General features: G+C 40.1%; 1 protein-coding gene across 1 annotated transcript in view; it reads right to left on the bottom strand.

The window, feature by feature from the left end:
• The window catches only part of LOC142331983 (stalled ribosome sensor GCN1-like), a 208,614-nt gene that overhangs the window by 173,761 nt on the left and 21,143 nt on the right, over positions 1–13,710 (bottom strand). Inside the window, exon 3 of the mRNA XM_075378033.1 lies at positions 4,090–4,285. Coding sequence (XP_075234148.1) covers positions 4,090–4,151 — 62 coding nt within the window. The 5' untranslated portion in view covers positions 4,152–4,285. The remainder of the gene's footprint in view (positions 1–4,089; positions 4,286–13,710) is intronic.

The raw sequence follows: 13,710 nt of genomic DNA, 5'->3' as shown, positions 1-13,710 counted from the left end.
AAGAGAAGATCCTTGTATAGTTTTATACAGGATCTGGGGGGACGGTATGCCTCGAGTTCGTTTTTAAGGGCGTCGGGTGCCCAGGTGCTCACCGACCATGTAAATTTGAACCGATATCTGTTTCGGTTTCGCCTGGTGGCTGATGAGTTGTGTGACTGCGGGGAGGTCCAGTCGAATGTGCATATGATGTTTGACTGCCCTGCTCTTGGGGGGGGGCCAGAGACCGAGCCACCCTGGAACTTAGAGGTCAGGGGGAAACTTGGCCGCTCACAAACGGCGAGTCAGTGTGGCGAGAGCCGCATTGTCGGACCGTGTGGGAGTTCCTCCTCTATGAGGTTGCTATGTTCAACCGTCATCGGTAATTTTAAGGGTTTATTAAATATAATATGGACTCCTACAGCTTTGCTGCTGGAAACCATCTCTGAGAATGCGGCTGGCCATCGGCCAAATCAGCTCCAAGCGCTGTTAAATGGTGGACAGGTACTAGCTGACATACAGCGACCGAGGCGTGGCAGCCTAAATTGCTGCCTTTTATATATAAGAACTACGATAGTTTTAATAGTAACAAGGGGTGCGCCTCCCCGATTTAGTTTTATGGTTGACAAGTGAGCGATTGGGACACTTAAGCAGCGGGTGCTGTACGGCACCTTGCTTAATTCGCTCACGCACGTTAGATAGCTTATTAGGAACATTTAGGATCTAAGTCGCTAAACCGATTTCTAGAGGCACAGTATCCGTTTTTGACACGGAACATTTGGTCTATGCTCTAGGGCGACCGAATGGGGTGGTGGTGGGAGAAATGCCAGTTATCTTATTTTATTTCATTTTATCGAGTTGTTTTGTGTTTTGCTGCTGGTTGAGTAGTGCAATCGCAGCCAACGTGATAGTGGTGGCTGACTACGACGAGAGCAGCTGCCGCAGCAGCGGGAAGTTACTGTGTTTACCGAATTTTATTTTATTGTACGGTGTGTGTTACTAGGCTTAACTGCGTTTTCCTGATGGCGGCTAAGTGGTGGTGTGAGTGATGTTGTGTCCTGTGGATGGGTGTGAAAAAAAATACAGGGAGCGAATCGTGATCGCCGTGCAGGGCCAGGGAGGCAGCCTGGATGCAGAGGACGCTTTGGCTACTTCATATACAAGAATGAAGGTCGTCAGTTGGGGTGCTCCGAAGATGCATTTGGGACCCTCAGGTGTGAGAGGGGGGGATGCGGCGGTTTGCCGGCTTCGCGCAAGGCGTAGCCGGCAACCAAGTGTAGGGACGGGAAGGGTAGCCTCTCAGTGGACGGATGTAGTGGTCGTTCAAAAGGGAGGGCTACTGCATCTTGATGAAACTGAGAGGACCCCGATGGGACGCCAAAAAAAAGGCAAGACAGGGGGGCAGTCGACTGCCACGACACTCCAACATTCCTGGGCATTGCCTAACGGCAGAGGCCGGGGATGTTGGTGGTGTTTAACAAGATTGAAAAAAAAAGAAAGCAAAGTGTGTTTTATCGATGGCCGAATTAAAATCCGTAATTTTAGTTCAACGTGCGTTTCGACGTGAATTCGGAAGAGATCCGCCACACAAAAATAACATAACGCGTCGGTTCAAACGATTCGAAGAAACCGGATCGGTTAAGAAACAGAAATCAACCGGCAGACCAAGTGTACCGGACAAAACGGTTGAACTAATTAGATGATCAGCAATTATATATATATATATATATATAAATAAATAAATAAACATTTGAACTGATGATGGTTTTGGTGTCTTGGAAATGTGAAACGCGTAGACAAGTTGAAATTTTCGGGAAATAGAATCATGGTACCCATTTACAAACGGTAGCTTACTTATGAAATCTACCTAAAATTAACTTCCACCAGCATGGTAGGATGGGCACTGTGACACCGACAGTTCTCTCTACCTCGCTAGAACATTTTGAAAGTGATACAAAATTTGTATCCATTTTCAATAGGTAGTTTTTTAAAAATAAAATCTACCTAAAACTATCATACATCAGCATGTTAGGATCGGCACTGTGACACCAACAGTGCTCTCTACCTCGCTAGAACAATTTGAAAGTGATTGGTGAAGAATTCGAATGATGGTACCCGTTACAATAGATAGCTTTTTTAATTATATCTACCCAAAACTATGTTTCACCAACATGTCAGGTCGGCACTGTGACACCTACAGTCCTCTCTCTTTCGTAGTCTTGCTTCGTATTTACGCATACGAATAACAGTCAATCACCACGCCGATGGAACGCATACATCACGATGGAACACCACGCCGTACACACGCGGAATAAAAAAAAAAAAACTATTTTCCACCAGTACGCCATGGACGGCACTGCGATCATGAAAGTGCTCTCATAATCTCGGGTGAACCCTCTTATTAGCGAATTCGTTTTTTCGCCCTTCTAGCTTGTTTTTGGACAGATTTGGCAATCAAAGAGCATTTTCGTTTCGCCATCTTCAGATCACTACTGAAAAAAAAAAACAGGTTTCATATTCCTTCCACCGACTAAAATCGATAACGGAATTAAAAAAGGAATGTTCCTTTTTTATTAACGTACAGACGCGGAATAAAAAAAAACTATTTTCTACCAGGACGCTAGGGTCACTGCGATTATGAAAGTGCTCTCGTAACCTCCCGTTAAAGAAAAAAGAATTAAAGTACAAAGGAGTAATTATATTAAACTTTATAGATAATATTAAGTGGATATACGGTCCTGGGAAGTCCATCCCCTGTCAAAGCGTCGAATTAGGTATTCCAAAATCAACAGTTCACAAAGTTTTACGTAAAAAACTGAAATTACACGCTTATAAAATCCAGATATAAAAACACGCTTATAAAAACAGCAGGAATTGAAACCCCCGATGATGGTGTAAAACGTTACAATTTCGCCGTTGAAATGTCGGAGAGAATAAGTGAAAACGAATCATTTTTAGACGATATAATTTTTACATTACATGCGAATGGATGCGTTAACAGACACAATTCACGAATACAGGGCTCTGAAAACCCACACGCAATTATCGAGAAACAACGCGATTCGCCTAAAGTTAATGTTTGGAGTGGTACGATGAAAAATCATGTAATAGGGCCTTTCTTCTTTGCTGAAAAAACCAATTAATGGAGTCGTGTATCTTGACATGTTAACCGATTATTGCTTTCCTCAGCCGGATGAACTCGAAAACATTCATCGACTTTATTTCTAACAAGATGGTGCTCCCCCTGCACTTCAATGAATGCATCGTTCACGGACGCTTTGAACGAAAAATTTTGGAGATCGATGGATAGGCCGGCAAGGACCCATACTTTGGCCTCCGAGGAGTACAGACCTGACACCTTGCGATTTTTGCTTGTGGGGGTACATCAAAATCACTGTTTATACACAAAAAATTCGCTACCTAAACCGCTTAAAAAACAGGATTAATGAAGCGATGTCAACCGTTAACGAAGAAATGTTAACTAATGTTTGGAGAGAAGTTGAGTATCGTTTGGACATTTGTCGAGCGACTAAGGGCGCATATAATGAAATTTATTAATTATGTAAAAAAATGTTTGAGACGACAAATTTGAAAAATAAAAAAACATAAACTGTAAGTAATTCTGTTTTAATTTAAACCGTGTTCAAAACCGCACCATTCTTTTATGATAATCCTGTATAAAAAACATCGTAAAAATTTCAAAGGCACATCTTTTACAAACAGGGTGAACACCTCAATGAATTTTTTCCCGGGGTAGTAACTAATTATGTATGAATATTTTAGGAGAATGTTATAATAATTAATTAAAGCTGAAAAAAATTGCCAGAGCCATTTTTATAAAACAAAAGAAAATTTTGAAACTTACTCTAATTAAATAACAAACATTTTGACGTTTAAAGATCGATAAAATAAAAAAAGGAAGTCGCTCTTGACAGTACATACAAATCTTCAAGTATATTAATTACAAGTTACCAAAGTTTTCAACCGAATTACTTTTAAAAATATCGTATTCTTTTTAGAACAAAGATCAACTGATAACTTAAGAAAAAAAAAACCACACCGCTAATTAACTAAAAGAATAAACGATAAAGTAAAAAGGAAAACTTAACATACGTCGAAACCAGTGGTAAATTATGATGTGCAGAATCGGCAATGACGGCAGTCAGATGTTTCATCGTCCAATCAGGATACGCAAGGATAAGAGCAACGATAGTACTTTTCACGTACGATCTTGAAGGTCCATCCGAATAACGTGGCAACGTTAGTTGCAATGTTTTACAAATACCACGTACCACATTCTCACTAATACCTTTTTAACAGAAAAAAAGAAAGGAAACAGGTTAACAAACAACAATGCATAAATTTGAAAAAAAAAAATAATTAACATCTACAATAAACAAAAGTTCAGATATTTAATCCACCGGGTTGGTGCAGTGGTAAATACATCCTCCCCAAATCAGCTGGTGATTTGGAAGTCGACAGTTCTAATCGTTCAAACCCACCGGGTTGATCTAGTGGTTAACGCGTCTTCCCAAATCAGCAATTTTGACAGTTTTGATGTGTCAAAATAAGTTTCTGACTTCAAATTCGTGTTCTCCGACACCAAAAAACACTTATTAACGTTGTCTGTAATGTCAAACATTGATTTTCCTTCATAAAAACGCTAGTTGTCAATTGATTGACAGCAATTTTGACAGTTTTCATGTGTCAAAATAAGTTTCTGATCAAATTCGTGGTCTCCGACCCCAAAAACCCTTATATACGTTATTTTTGAAGTTTTGTGATGAAACATGCAAGCGCTATATCGTCACGACATGAAAATAACCTAAAACCCATGTTAAATCCCCTTTAAAATTCAAGTGGAGTGGGGGATGACGTTTTTCGAACGGAAAGGGTTCAGCAACGCGTCAAAAATTTTGTTTTTGAGAGTACTTTTAAATCAGGAGGTGCACGTTTTTCAACAAAAATTTTGCCCTATTTGGACAATTCTAATCCATATCTATTTATTTGATCAATAAATTTATTTTTAAAAAAATTACCCTTTATATTTCATTCATCCTCGTAATAATTTACGTTACATACGTATTAACGCCACCGCAGCTACAGCTTTATTTAAAAAACAAAGTAGTCAATCAGATTTCGGTGGTAAATGGGCCGAAACAGATTCAAAACAGAATATAAATGCTTATTTATATTTATTTATTTTATAAAAATAACTTTTTTCCCTTCTCCCCCAGACCGGTTATCCATTTAAGTATACTCGGTCTGGGAGAGTGTCCTTATACTCTAAGAGGGCCTACCCGTCCACCGGTTATAATTCCCGCACGGCAGGGCGCCCCCCCCCCCCGATACCACCGCGTTGGTCTAGTGGTTAACGCGTCTTCCCAAATAAGCTGATTTGGAAGTCGAGAGTTACAGCGTTCAAGTCCTAGTAAAGCCAGATATTTTTACATGGATTTGAATACTAGATCGTCTATACCGGTATGTTCTTTAGTGGTTGGGTTTTAATTAACCACACATCTCAGGAATGGTCGAACTGAGACTGTAAAAGATTACATACACTCCATTTACACTCATACGTATCATCCTCTGAAATATTATCTGAAAATTAATTACCAAAGGGTAAACAAGAAAAAGAAAGAAAGTTCAGACATTTAAGTCACCTGTTCTCAAATGTAAATTTTGTGAAAATTTTGTAAAAGTGAAAATAAATATAAGATTTTCTTCCGTAGTTTTTATTTCGTTGGAGCAAATAATGGAAGTATTATTTTTTTTTTTTCTTCAGTCATTTGACTGGTTTGATGCAGCTCTCCAAGATTCCCTATCCAGTGCTAGTCGTTTCATTTCAGTATACCCTCTACATCCTACATCCCTAACAATTTATTTGACATATTCCAAACGTGGCCTGCCTACACAATTTTTTACTTCTACCTGCCCTTCCAATATTAAAGCGACTATTCCAGTTGACCTGTATCTTTTTAGGATTTCAATTAACAAACTAAATTCACATTCATTCTTTACATAAGTTTTGTAATCTTATAGGGCTGAATTGAAGGAACTTTTATTTATGAATAACCAAAGTTTCTGTTTTATATTATATTAAATGTAGAATTAATTCCAATTTTATACTTAATTTGAAAGCAACAGGATCTTCATTATGTTGTATTAACTTAAATTTGTATTGAAGCTTTACATATCTATGTAATGCAACTTATAAAAAACGTTTTGCTTCTCTTTTAACAAAGTTTTGTGAAAATTTGATTCTATCTAATTGATAAATGAGTAGTCAAATTTATTCGTGTAAATTAATTTGAATAATTTTTCTCTGATCGTCCAAGTTTCACTTCCATATAAAGCGACACTCCAAACATACACTTTCAAAAATCTTTTCCTGACATTTAAATTAATTTTTGATGTAAACAAATTATATTTCTTACTGAAGGCTCGTTTCGCTTGTGCTATTCGGCATTTTATATCGCTCCTGCTTCGTCCATCTTTAGTAATTCTACTTCCCAAATAACAAAATTCTTCTACCTCCATAATCTTTTCTCCTCTTATTTTCACATTCAGTGGTCCATCTTTGTTTTTTCTACTACATTTCATTACTTTTGTTTTGTAATCACAAAAAATTTCCGTTTTCAGATTTCAACGGAAATATCCATTTTGACTAGTTTCAGCATAGACGTACGTAACATACTGTCACTGAATGGATGGCTTCAACAGCAAAAAGCACCTTAAAACCTTATTGTAACCCTGACAAGAGCTGTTTGCAGTTTCTGAAGCGCTTGCCCTGAGAAGGGCCGTTTTTGCGGCACAGAAGGGTACAGAAGCCAAACCCACCGGGTTGGTCTACTGGTGAACGCGTCTTCCCAAATCAGCTGGATTTGGAAGGCGAGAGTTCCAGCGTTCAAGTCCTAGTAAAGCTGGCTATTTTTACACGGATTTGAATACTAGATAGCGGATACCGGTGTTCTTTGGCGGTTGGGTTTCAATTAACCACACATCTCAGGAACGGTCGAACTGAGAATGTACAAGACTACACTTCATTCACAGTCATACATATCATTCTCATTCATCCTCTGAAGTATTATTTAAACGGTAGTTACCGGAGGCTAAACAGGAAAAATAAAGAAGGTCGGCCCCCCGGTCGAATCTTTTGTTACTTTAATTATTTGCCTGCCTCAAATCCCCAGGTACGAATCCAGGTCTAGCAAAGCTGTCCCCAGCCCCACCCCAGGGACCGGTTCTGTCTTTTTTATGCCTGCCTCAAACCTCGCAGCCCCGGCTATGCCATTACGGACCTCAACTACAAGGCCGGGTCTCGGTCTTAACTTTATTATTCTCCATAATTCTGATGTCCCATCCCGTTGAAGTGACAAATTACTAGTTTCCTATTCTACTACCTCCGGGTATCCTCTTTCAATTTCTCCGGGTAAATTATGCCTTTTTGAAATTCTGGAAAAGTCAATTAAAGGGCAAATACAATTGTTTCTTATGGTTTATGAGCTGGGAAATTGAAAAAAATAGGTCCCAGAACGGTATCTCTCTTAATTTCTAAGATATCCCATGTAAAACGCCAAAAATAGCGTGAATATATATATATATATATATATATATATATATATATATATGTACAGAGTGATTCAGAACGATAGGGCAATACTTTGACAACTCATTCTAGAGACTAAAAATAAGAAAATTCATATAAATATAAATCCATATTTTTGGCGTTTTACACGGGATATCTTAGAAACTAAAAGAGATACAGTTCTGGGACCTATTTTTTCAATTTCCCAGCTCAAAAACAATAAGAAACAATTGAATTTGTCCCTTAATTGACCTTCCCAGAATTTCAAAAAGCCTTATTTTACCCGGAGGAACTAAAACTCGGGCGAAATCTTTCACCCTGTATAACTCGCTAACGAAACGTTTTTTTTCGGACCTATATTTATATGAACTTTTTTCTTATTTTTAGCCTTTAGAATGAGTTGTCAAAGTATTGCCCTATCGTTCTGAATCACCCAATACGTGTATATATATATATATTCACGCTGGGGAATACCAAGGGGGATTTAGGCCATGAAGAGGTTGCCCGGAGCAAATAATATCCATAAATTTATGATGGACTTATATAAAAGACGGAAAAAACAACTAATAATCACCTTTGTCGACTTTAAAAGGGCCTATGATTGTATACACCGACCATCCATGCTGAATATTCTGAGAAACCTGGGCCTTCACCCTAAACTCGTAAACATGATAAAATTAACTTTAACCAATACCCAGTCCAGAGTGAAATTCAGAGCTGAACTGTCTTAACCCTTCTACATAAAAACTGGATTGAGGCAAGGAGACGGCCTCTCACCACTCCTTTTTAACTGCGCCCTCGAATTTGTCATGAGAAAATGGTATGAAATAAATCCCAAAAATATAAGAATGGGTACTAAGAAAAACTCCATCGCACTAAATCGCCTAGGATTTGCAGATGACCTCGCTCTTTTAGCAAACAATATTCAAGAAGCCAAAACACAAATCATGAGCCTTCAAAACCTAGCACAAAAGATAGGGCTTTATATCTCTTTCGAAAAAACTGAACTAATGGCCATAGATCCTATGTTAATAGAGCACATTACGGTAAACGATCAGAAAATTAAAATAGTAAAACAATTTAAATATCTAGGGGAAATAATAACTTATAATTTAAATGAAAAAGTGACATGGCAAAACAGGACAAATAAAATGATTAAATCCCAAAAATTAACTCGGTCAACATATAACAAAAAATGCCTTTCTGCTAAAACAAAACTTAAACATTATAAAACTGTAGTACAGCCAGAAGTCACCTACGGAAGCGAGACCCTTTTCAAAATCACTCAGAAAAACCGAATTGAAAAAATTCTGAAAATAGAGAGGAGAATTGTCGGAACGTGTATCAATAAAAAACACCAAAAAGAAGGCCGATGGTGGATTATGCCAAATGAGGTGGTGTATCGAGAAATAGAGACTGTTACTGATACTATGCGGAAAAAAAGAATCTCTTTCTTTGGTCATCTCATAAGGACACAAGGAAACAAGACTGTCAAAAAATATCATTGAAAAGCTCTGGTTCCAAAAGCTAGCAGTAGGATGGATCAAAGAAATTAGAGAAGATATGAAAGAATTGGGAATTTCCCTGACCGACCTACAGAATAAAACGGGAAAAATTACAAAGCTAAAAGATAAAAGCATTAGATTTAAACAAAAGACAGACAAACGACAAAATACAACGAAGAGGGTGTTTACGGATGAAGAAAAGAAAGCAAGATCTGAACGGATGAAGAAATACTGGGCAGCTCGGAAGAGTAAAATAACACGCTTTTCTCAGAAAAGATCCAACTAAAATTGACTTAAGTGGTCCCATGTTGGCCGTAAAAGCATAATAATAATAATAATAATAATATATTCACGCTATTTTTGGCGTTTTACATGGGATATCTTACAAACTAAAAGAGATACAGTTCTGGGAGCAATATTTTTCAATTTCCCAGCTCAAAAACAATAAGAAACAATTGAATTTGCCCCTTAATTGACCTTCAGGGTCTCGGTCTTAACTTTATTATTCCCCATAATTCCGATGTCCTATTCTGTTGAAGTGACAAATTGCTAGTATCCTCATCTTCATGATAGTGTAGGTGAATTTTTCAAATTTCCTCCAATTTTCATCAAAAGATAGGAGGAATTGGGCAAGTCCACGTCCGATATTCCAGCTCGTAATCTCACATCATACCAGTTAATACATCTGAAGATGATGTGTTCAGGCGTATCCTCGTAATTCACAATACATACATTTGTGGCTATTTCTCAAGCCAAATCGGAAGAAATACGCCTGGAAATTTCCGTGGCCCGAGAACAAGTGTGATATAGTATCCGATTTCTCTGAATTCCGATTCACCCATTGTCTTAAACTTGGAAAAAGGCATTTGGTCCACAGGGCGCCCTGATATTGGTCCCATCTTTCCTGCCATTATCTGGTCCCTTTGCTTGCAATTTCTCCATACCTTGGGAACGCAACCATCTTTCTAGCGCCCTAAGTTCAATGGGTGGATCAGAGGCAAGAACAGATGCCGCTTCGTACGATATGGTACGGTATCCACTTGTTACTCCGATCAAGCCACGTCTATGAATTCCCTCAAGTCGCCTGTCATTTCTAGCAATAAGTATAGCCTAATACCATATCGGCGCTGCATACAATAATATAGATGTGCAAGCAGAAACTATGACCTATTCTTCTGGAAGCTCTAGGAGCAGTCTTGCCTGATAAAGCCTTTAAAGACTTTTCTTCCGCACCACATCTGTCAGCTATATGCGGACTGAAGCTCACGAGATTTATCAAGGATAACTCCAAGGTACTTCGTTTGTGTAACTCGACGTATAGGATGATTGCCCACTTTCAAGTCTAAGTTTCTGATGTGCCTTTTGCCTGTTAAAGAAATGTATTCACATTTGTCTACAGGCCTTGTTCGCCCAACCAGGCGTGAATCAACTCCAGGACTCTATCGCCACTAGTCTCAATTTCGATCTCAGTTTTTGCTGCAATTAATATAACCAAGTCTTCAGCATATGATTTCAACTCCATCTGGTAAAATTCAGCCTCAAAACATCGTCAAAGGCTATTAACCACAGCAATGGGCCCAGGACAGACCCCTGCGTACACCACCAAAAATTTGATGTTTCAAGCTTCCCTCCAAGGTGTTAAAAGTGCACCATTCAGATAATCGCCAACATTTCTCTGTAACCAATTACTAATGCCTCTTCTAGCCAGGGCATTCCTTATAGTATCCCATTTGACAGTACCAAAGGCGTTTTAGATATCGAGCGTAATTAATAGCGGTATTCTTCGCGTTCTCAATGTTCCGCTACGCGTGGAGAGGGCCCATTTATATATCCTGTCCAAAGCCTATAAAGTAGATCCGCCCTTTCTAAAACCGTACTGATTCCTGTGTAATCCATCATTACCTTCGAGCTCTTCCATAATTGAATTTGTTATTAATCTTTCTGCCACTTTTCCGATATTATTTATAAGGCTAAGCGGCCTGTATGTAATATTCTGTGTGCGACTCCCTTTTTGGTAATAAAACTACCTTGGATTCCTTCCATATGTCAGAAAACAACTTATTTTGTACTCCATAGTTCACGATATCTGTAATTTCCCAGGGAACTCTATTCACGAGTCCTTTAAGGATTGCAGCTGGTATGTTATCCGGACCAGGGCTTTTCTTGTCTTTTAATTTTCGAATAGCTGTGGCAACTTCGGTCTGAGTGAATCTTCTTCCATTACAATCAATCAAATCAGCTATAACAAGGTCATCAACCGGAAATAAGACAAATTAATTGTGCCCTAGCATTCTCCATAGAGTTAGGGTAGGCAACCGTCGCCCCAGTTTTCCTGTGACCAGCTTATATGCCTGTCCCACGGATCGTTATCGCGTTCTGTGCATAGTTCTATCCACTTGTCTCTTTTCGCCTGCTTAATTAAATAATTGAGGGTACTCCTTACTTCAGCAAATGCCACTGATGCCATTTCATGCGCCGGGCCGCCGTTCCTTAATGTCCTGTGCTTCTTTCTACGACAAAGTTGATGCTTCCTCCTCTGCTCGGAAATTCCAGCGTTCCACCAGTAGACTGGGCGACGTGTATTGGACAACGGTATTCTTGCCATTTCACCAATTATAATATCTTGTAGAACTGACGGTGTGACTACCCTACAGTCAGACAGTTTTTTGGCAGCTCTGTCTACAATTTTATTTATTTGTCCACTGGTGAAACGCGGATACCCACGAGGACAAGCAATAGGCGGTAAGGCTTCCTTCATTGTCATCAGTGTTACAAAGTGATCGCTGGCGGTCTACTCCCTGAGGACTCTCCATTGGAAGAGTGACGGGTCCCAACGACTCTCAATCAAAGTGAGATCAAGCACAGATCTATGTCCTCTTGCCTCAAATGTGTAGGAGTTATCGTTAAGGCATACCCAACCTACAGCCATCATCATATTTCCAAATATTTCTCCTCTTCTATTTGTACGGTTACTCCCCGAATTGAAATCTCACATTAGGACGAATCTTTTTGTTGCCCGCTAATACTCTGGTGAGTTCGAAGATGTATTGCTCATATGTATCTAGAGTAATATTCGGGCTTATGTAACCAGATACCAAGACCATATCAGGCAAAAGCACAGCCAAATTTCCATCTCCTCTATAGAGAAGCTGCTATCCTAGTTTGCTACTGACGTTATGAATGGTCACATCGCCAGATGCGTCGGCAAGCTAGTCGTGACGGGCCGCTGTCCTATAATTTGGCTGTTTTTTTTTTGTTTTTTTTCTCCCCTACTCACCCCGACCGGATATCCAATTAAGTATACTCAGTCGGGGAGAGTGTCCTTTTATTCTCAAAGGAGGCGTCCCCCACCCGCCGGCTATACGTCCGGCACGGCAGGTTGGCCTCCCCGGTCTCTGATCTTTTGTTTTACATTGCCTGCCTCTAATCCCCCGCTTTAGAGCCAAGGTCCGGCTATGCCGTCCCCCAACGCCTCAGCAGGGAAACGGGACTCTGTCTTTACGCCTTTGGCCTCTAATCGACAGCGCCGACCCCACAAAGAGCCTAGGCTCCCGCAGGGACGACCCCGCCGACCGGGACTTGGTCTTTTATTTTAACCCATACTCAAACTCCCCTGGAGTTCACCCCCTTCTCAGGTACCCGCACACCAAGACGTACAGGCCCTCCATGGAGTGACTGTCCGCCCTACCCTACTGTTTATACTCCCGTTCTTCTGTCTTCATCCTCTTTGGCCCGCAGGACCTCCCCGGCGAACCTGCGGAACCATTCCCGGTTCTCATTGTTGTACCCCGACCGGTTTATGAGATTTTCTGGTGTAAGACCATTAATTACTATTTGACCTCTCTTAACGGCCCATCTTGGACATATGAACAACGTATGTTCGGCATCGTCGTTCTCTGGACAATAGATGCACTGCGGGGTGGCTCTCTTCCCGATCCTATACAGATACTGACCGAAAGAGCCGTGCCCCGACAGTAATTGTGTCATGTAAAAATTGACATCTCCGAGTCTATTGTTATTCCAGGTTTTAATATTAGGGATTAGGCGTCTGGTCCATTCTCCCACTCTGGACCCTGCCCGCTCTTCTTGTTCTATAATCCCTTCCATCTCTTCTTTCGACATACCGCTGTGTCTGAGGGTTCTGGCTTTTATCTGAAGGTCTATGGGTATGACCCCGGTCAGTACGCACAGCGCGTAATACGACACCGTACAGTAACTAGCAGCTACACGCAGCAATGCCAGTCTATGGACACTTCTCAACTTCTTTTTATTTCGCTGTATGTTCATTGCCCCCCCCCCCCTCCATATGGGAGCCGCATACAGTACCGCCGAAGTGATAGCCGCGGTTATCAATCTTCGAATAACCATTTTAGGTGTGCCGTGGTTTTGAAATAATCCTCTTAATCCCTTTACAGCAGGAGTAACTCTCCCGCAAATCATATCGATATGCTTGCTGAACCTTAAACTTTTGTCCAGAAGTACCCCCAAGTATTTTGTTTCTTTTACTTCATCGATTCTCTGTCCTCTGATATTTAGATTCACACTTCTTAATGGTCTTCTACCCGAGAGGACCAGGCAACAGGATTTATTAGGAGCAATTTCTAATTTGTTATCCTCCATCCGTTCATCTATTGTTCTAAG

The sequence above is a fragment of the Lycorma delicatula genome, chromosome 11 (genome assembly GCF_047948215.1).
Source record: "Lycorma delicatula isolate Av1 chromosome 11, ASM4794821v1, whole genome shotgun sequence".
NCBI lineage: Eukaryota > Metazoa > Arthropoda > Insecta > Hemiptera > Fulgoridae > Lycorma > Lycorma delicatula.
Note: the sequence above shows the minus strand (reverse complement) of the source record. Positions and strands in the feature narration are given on the sequence as shown.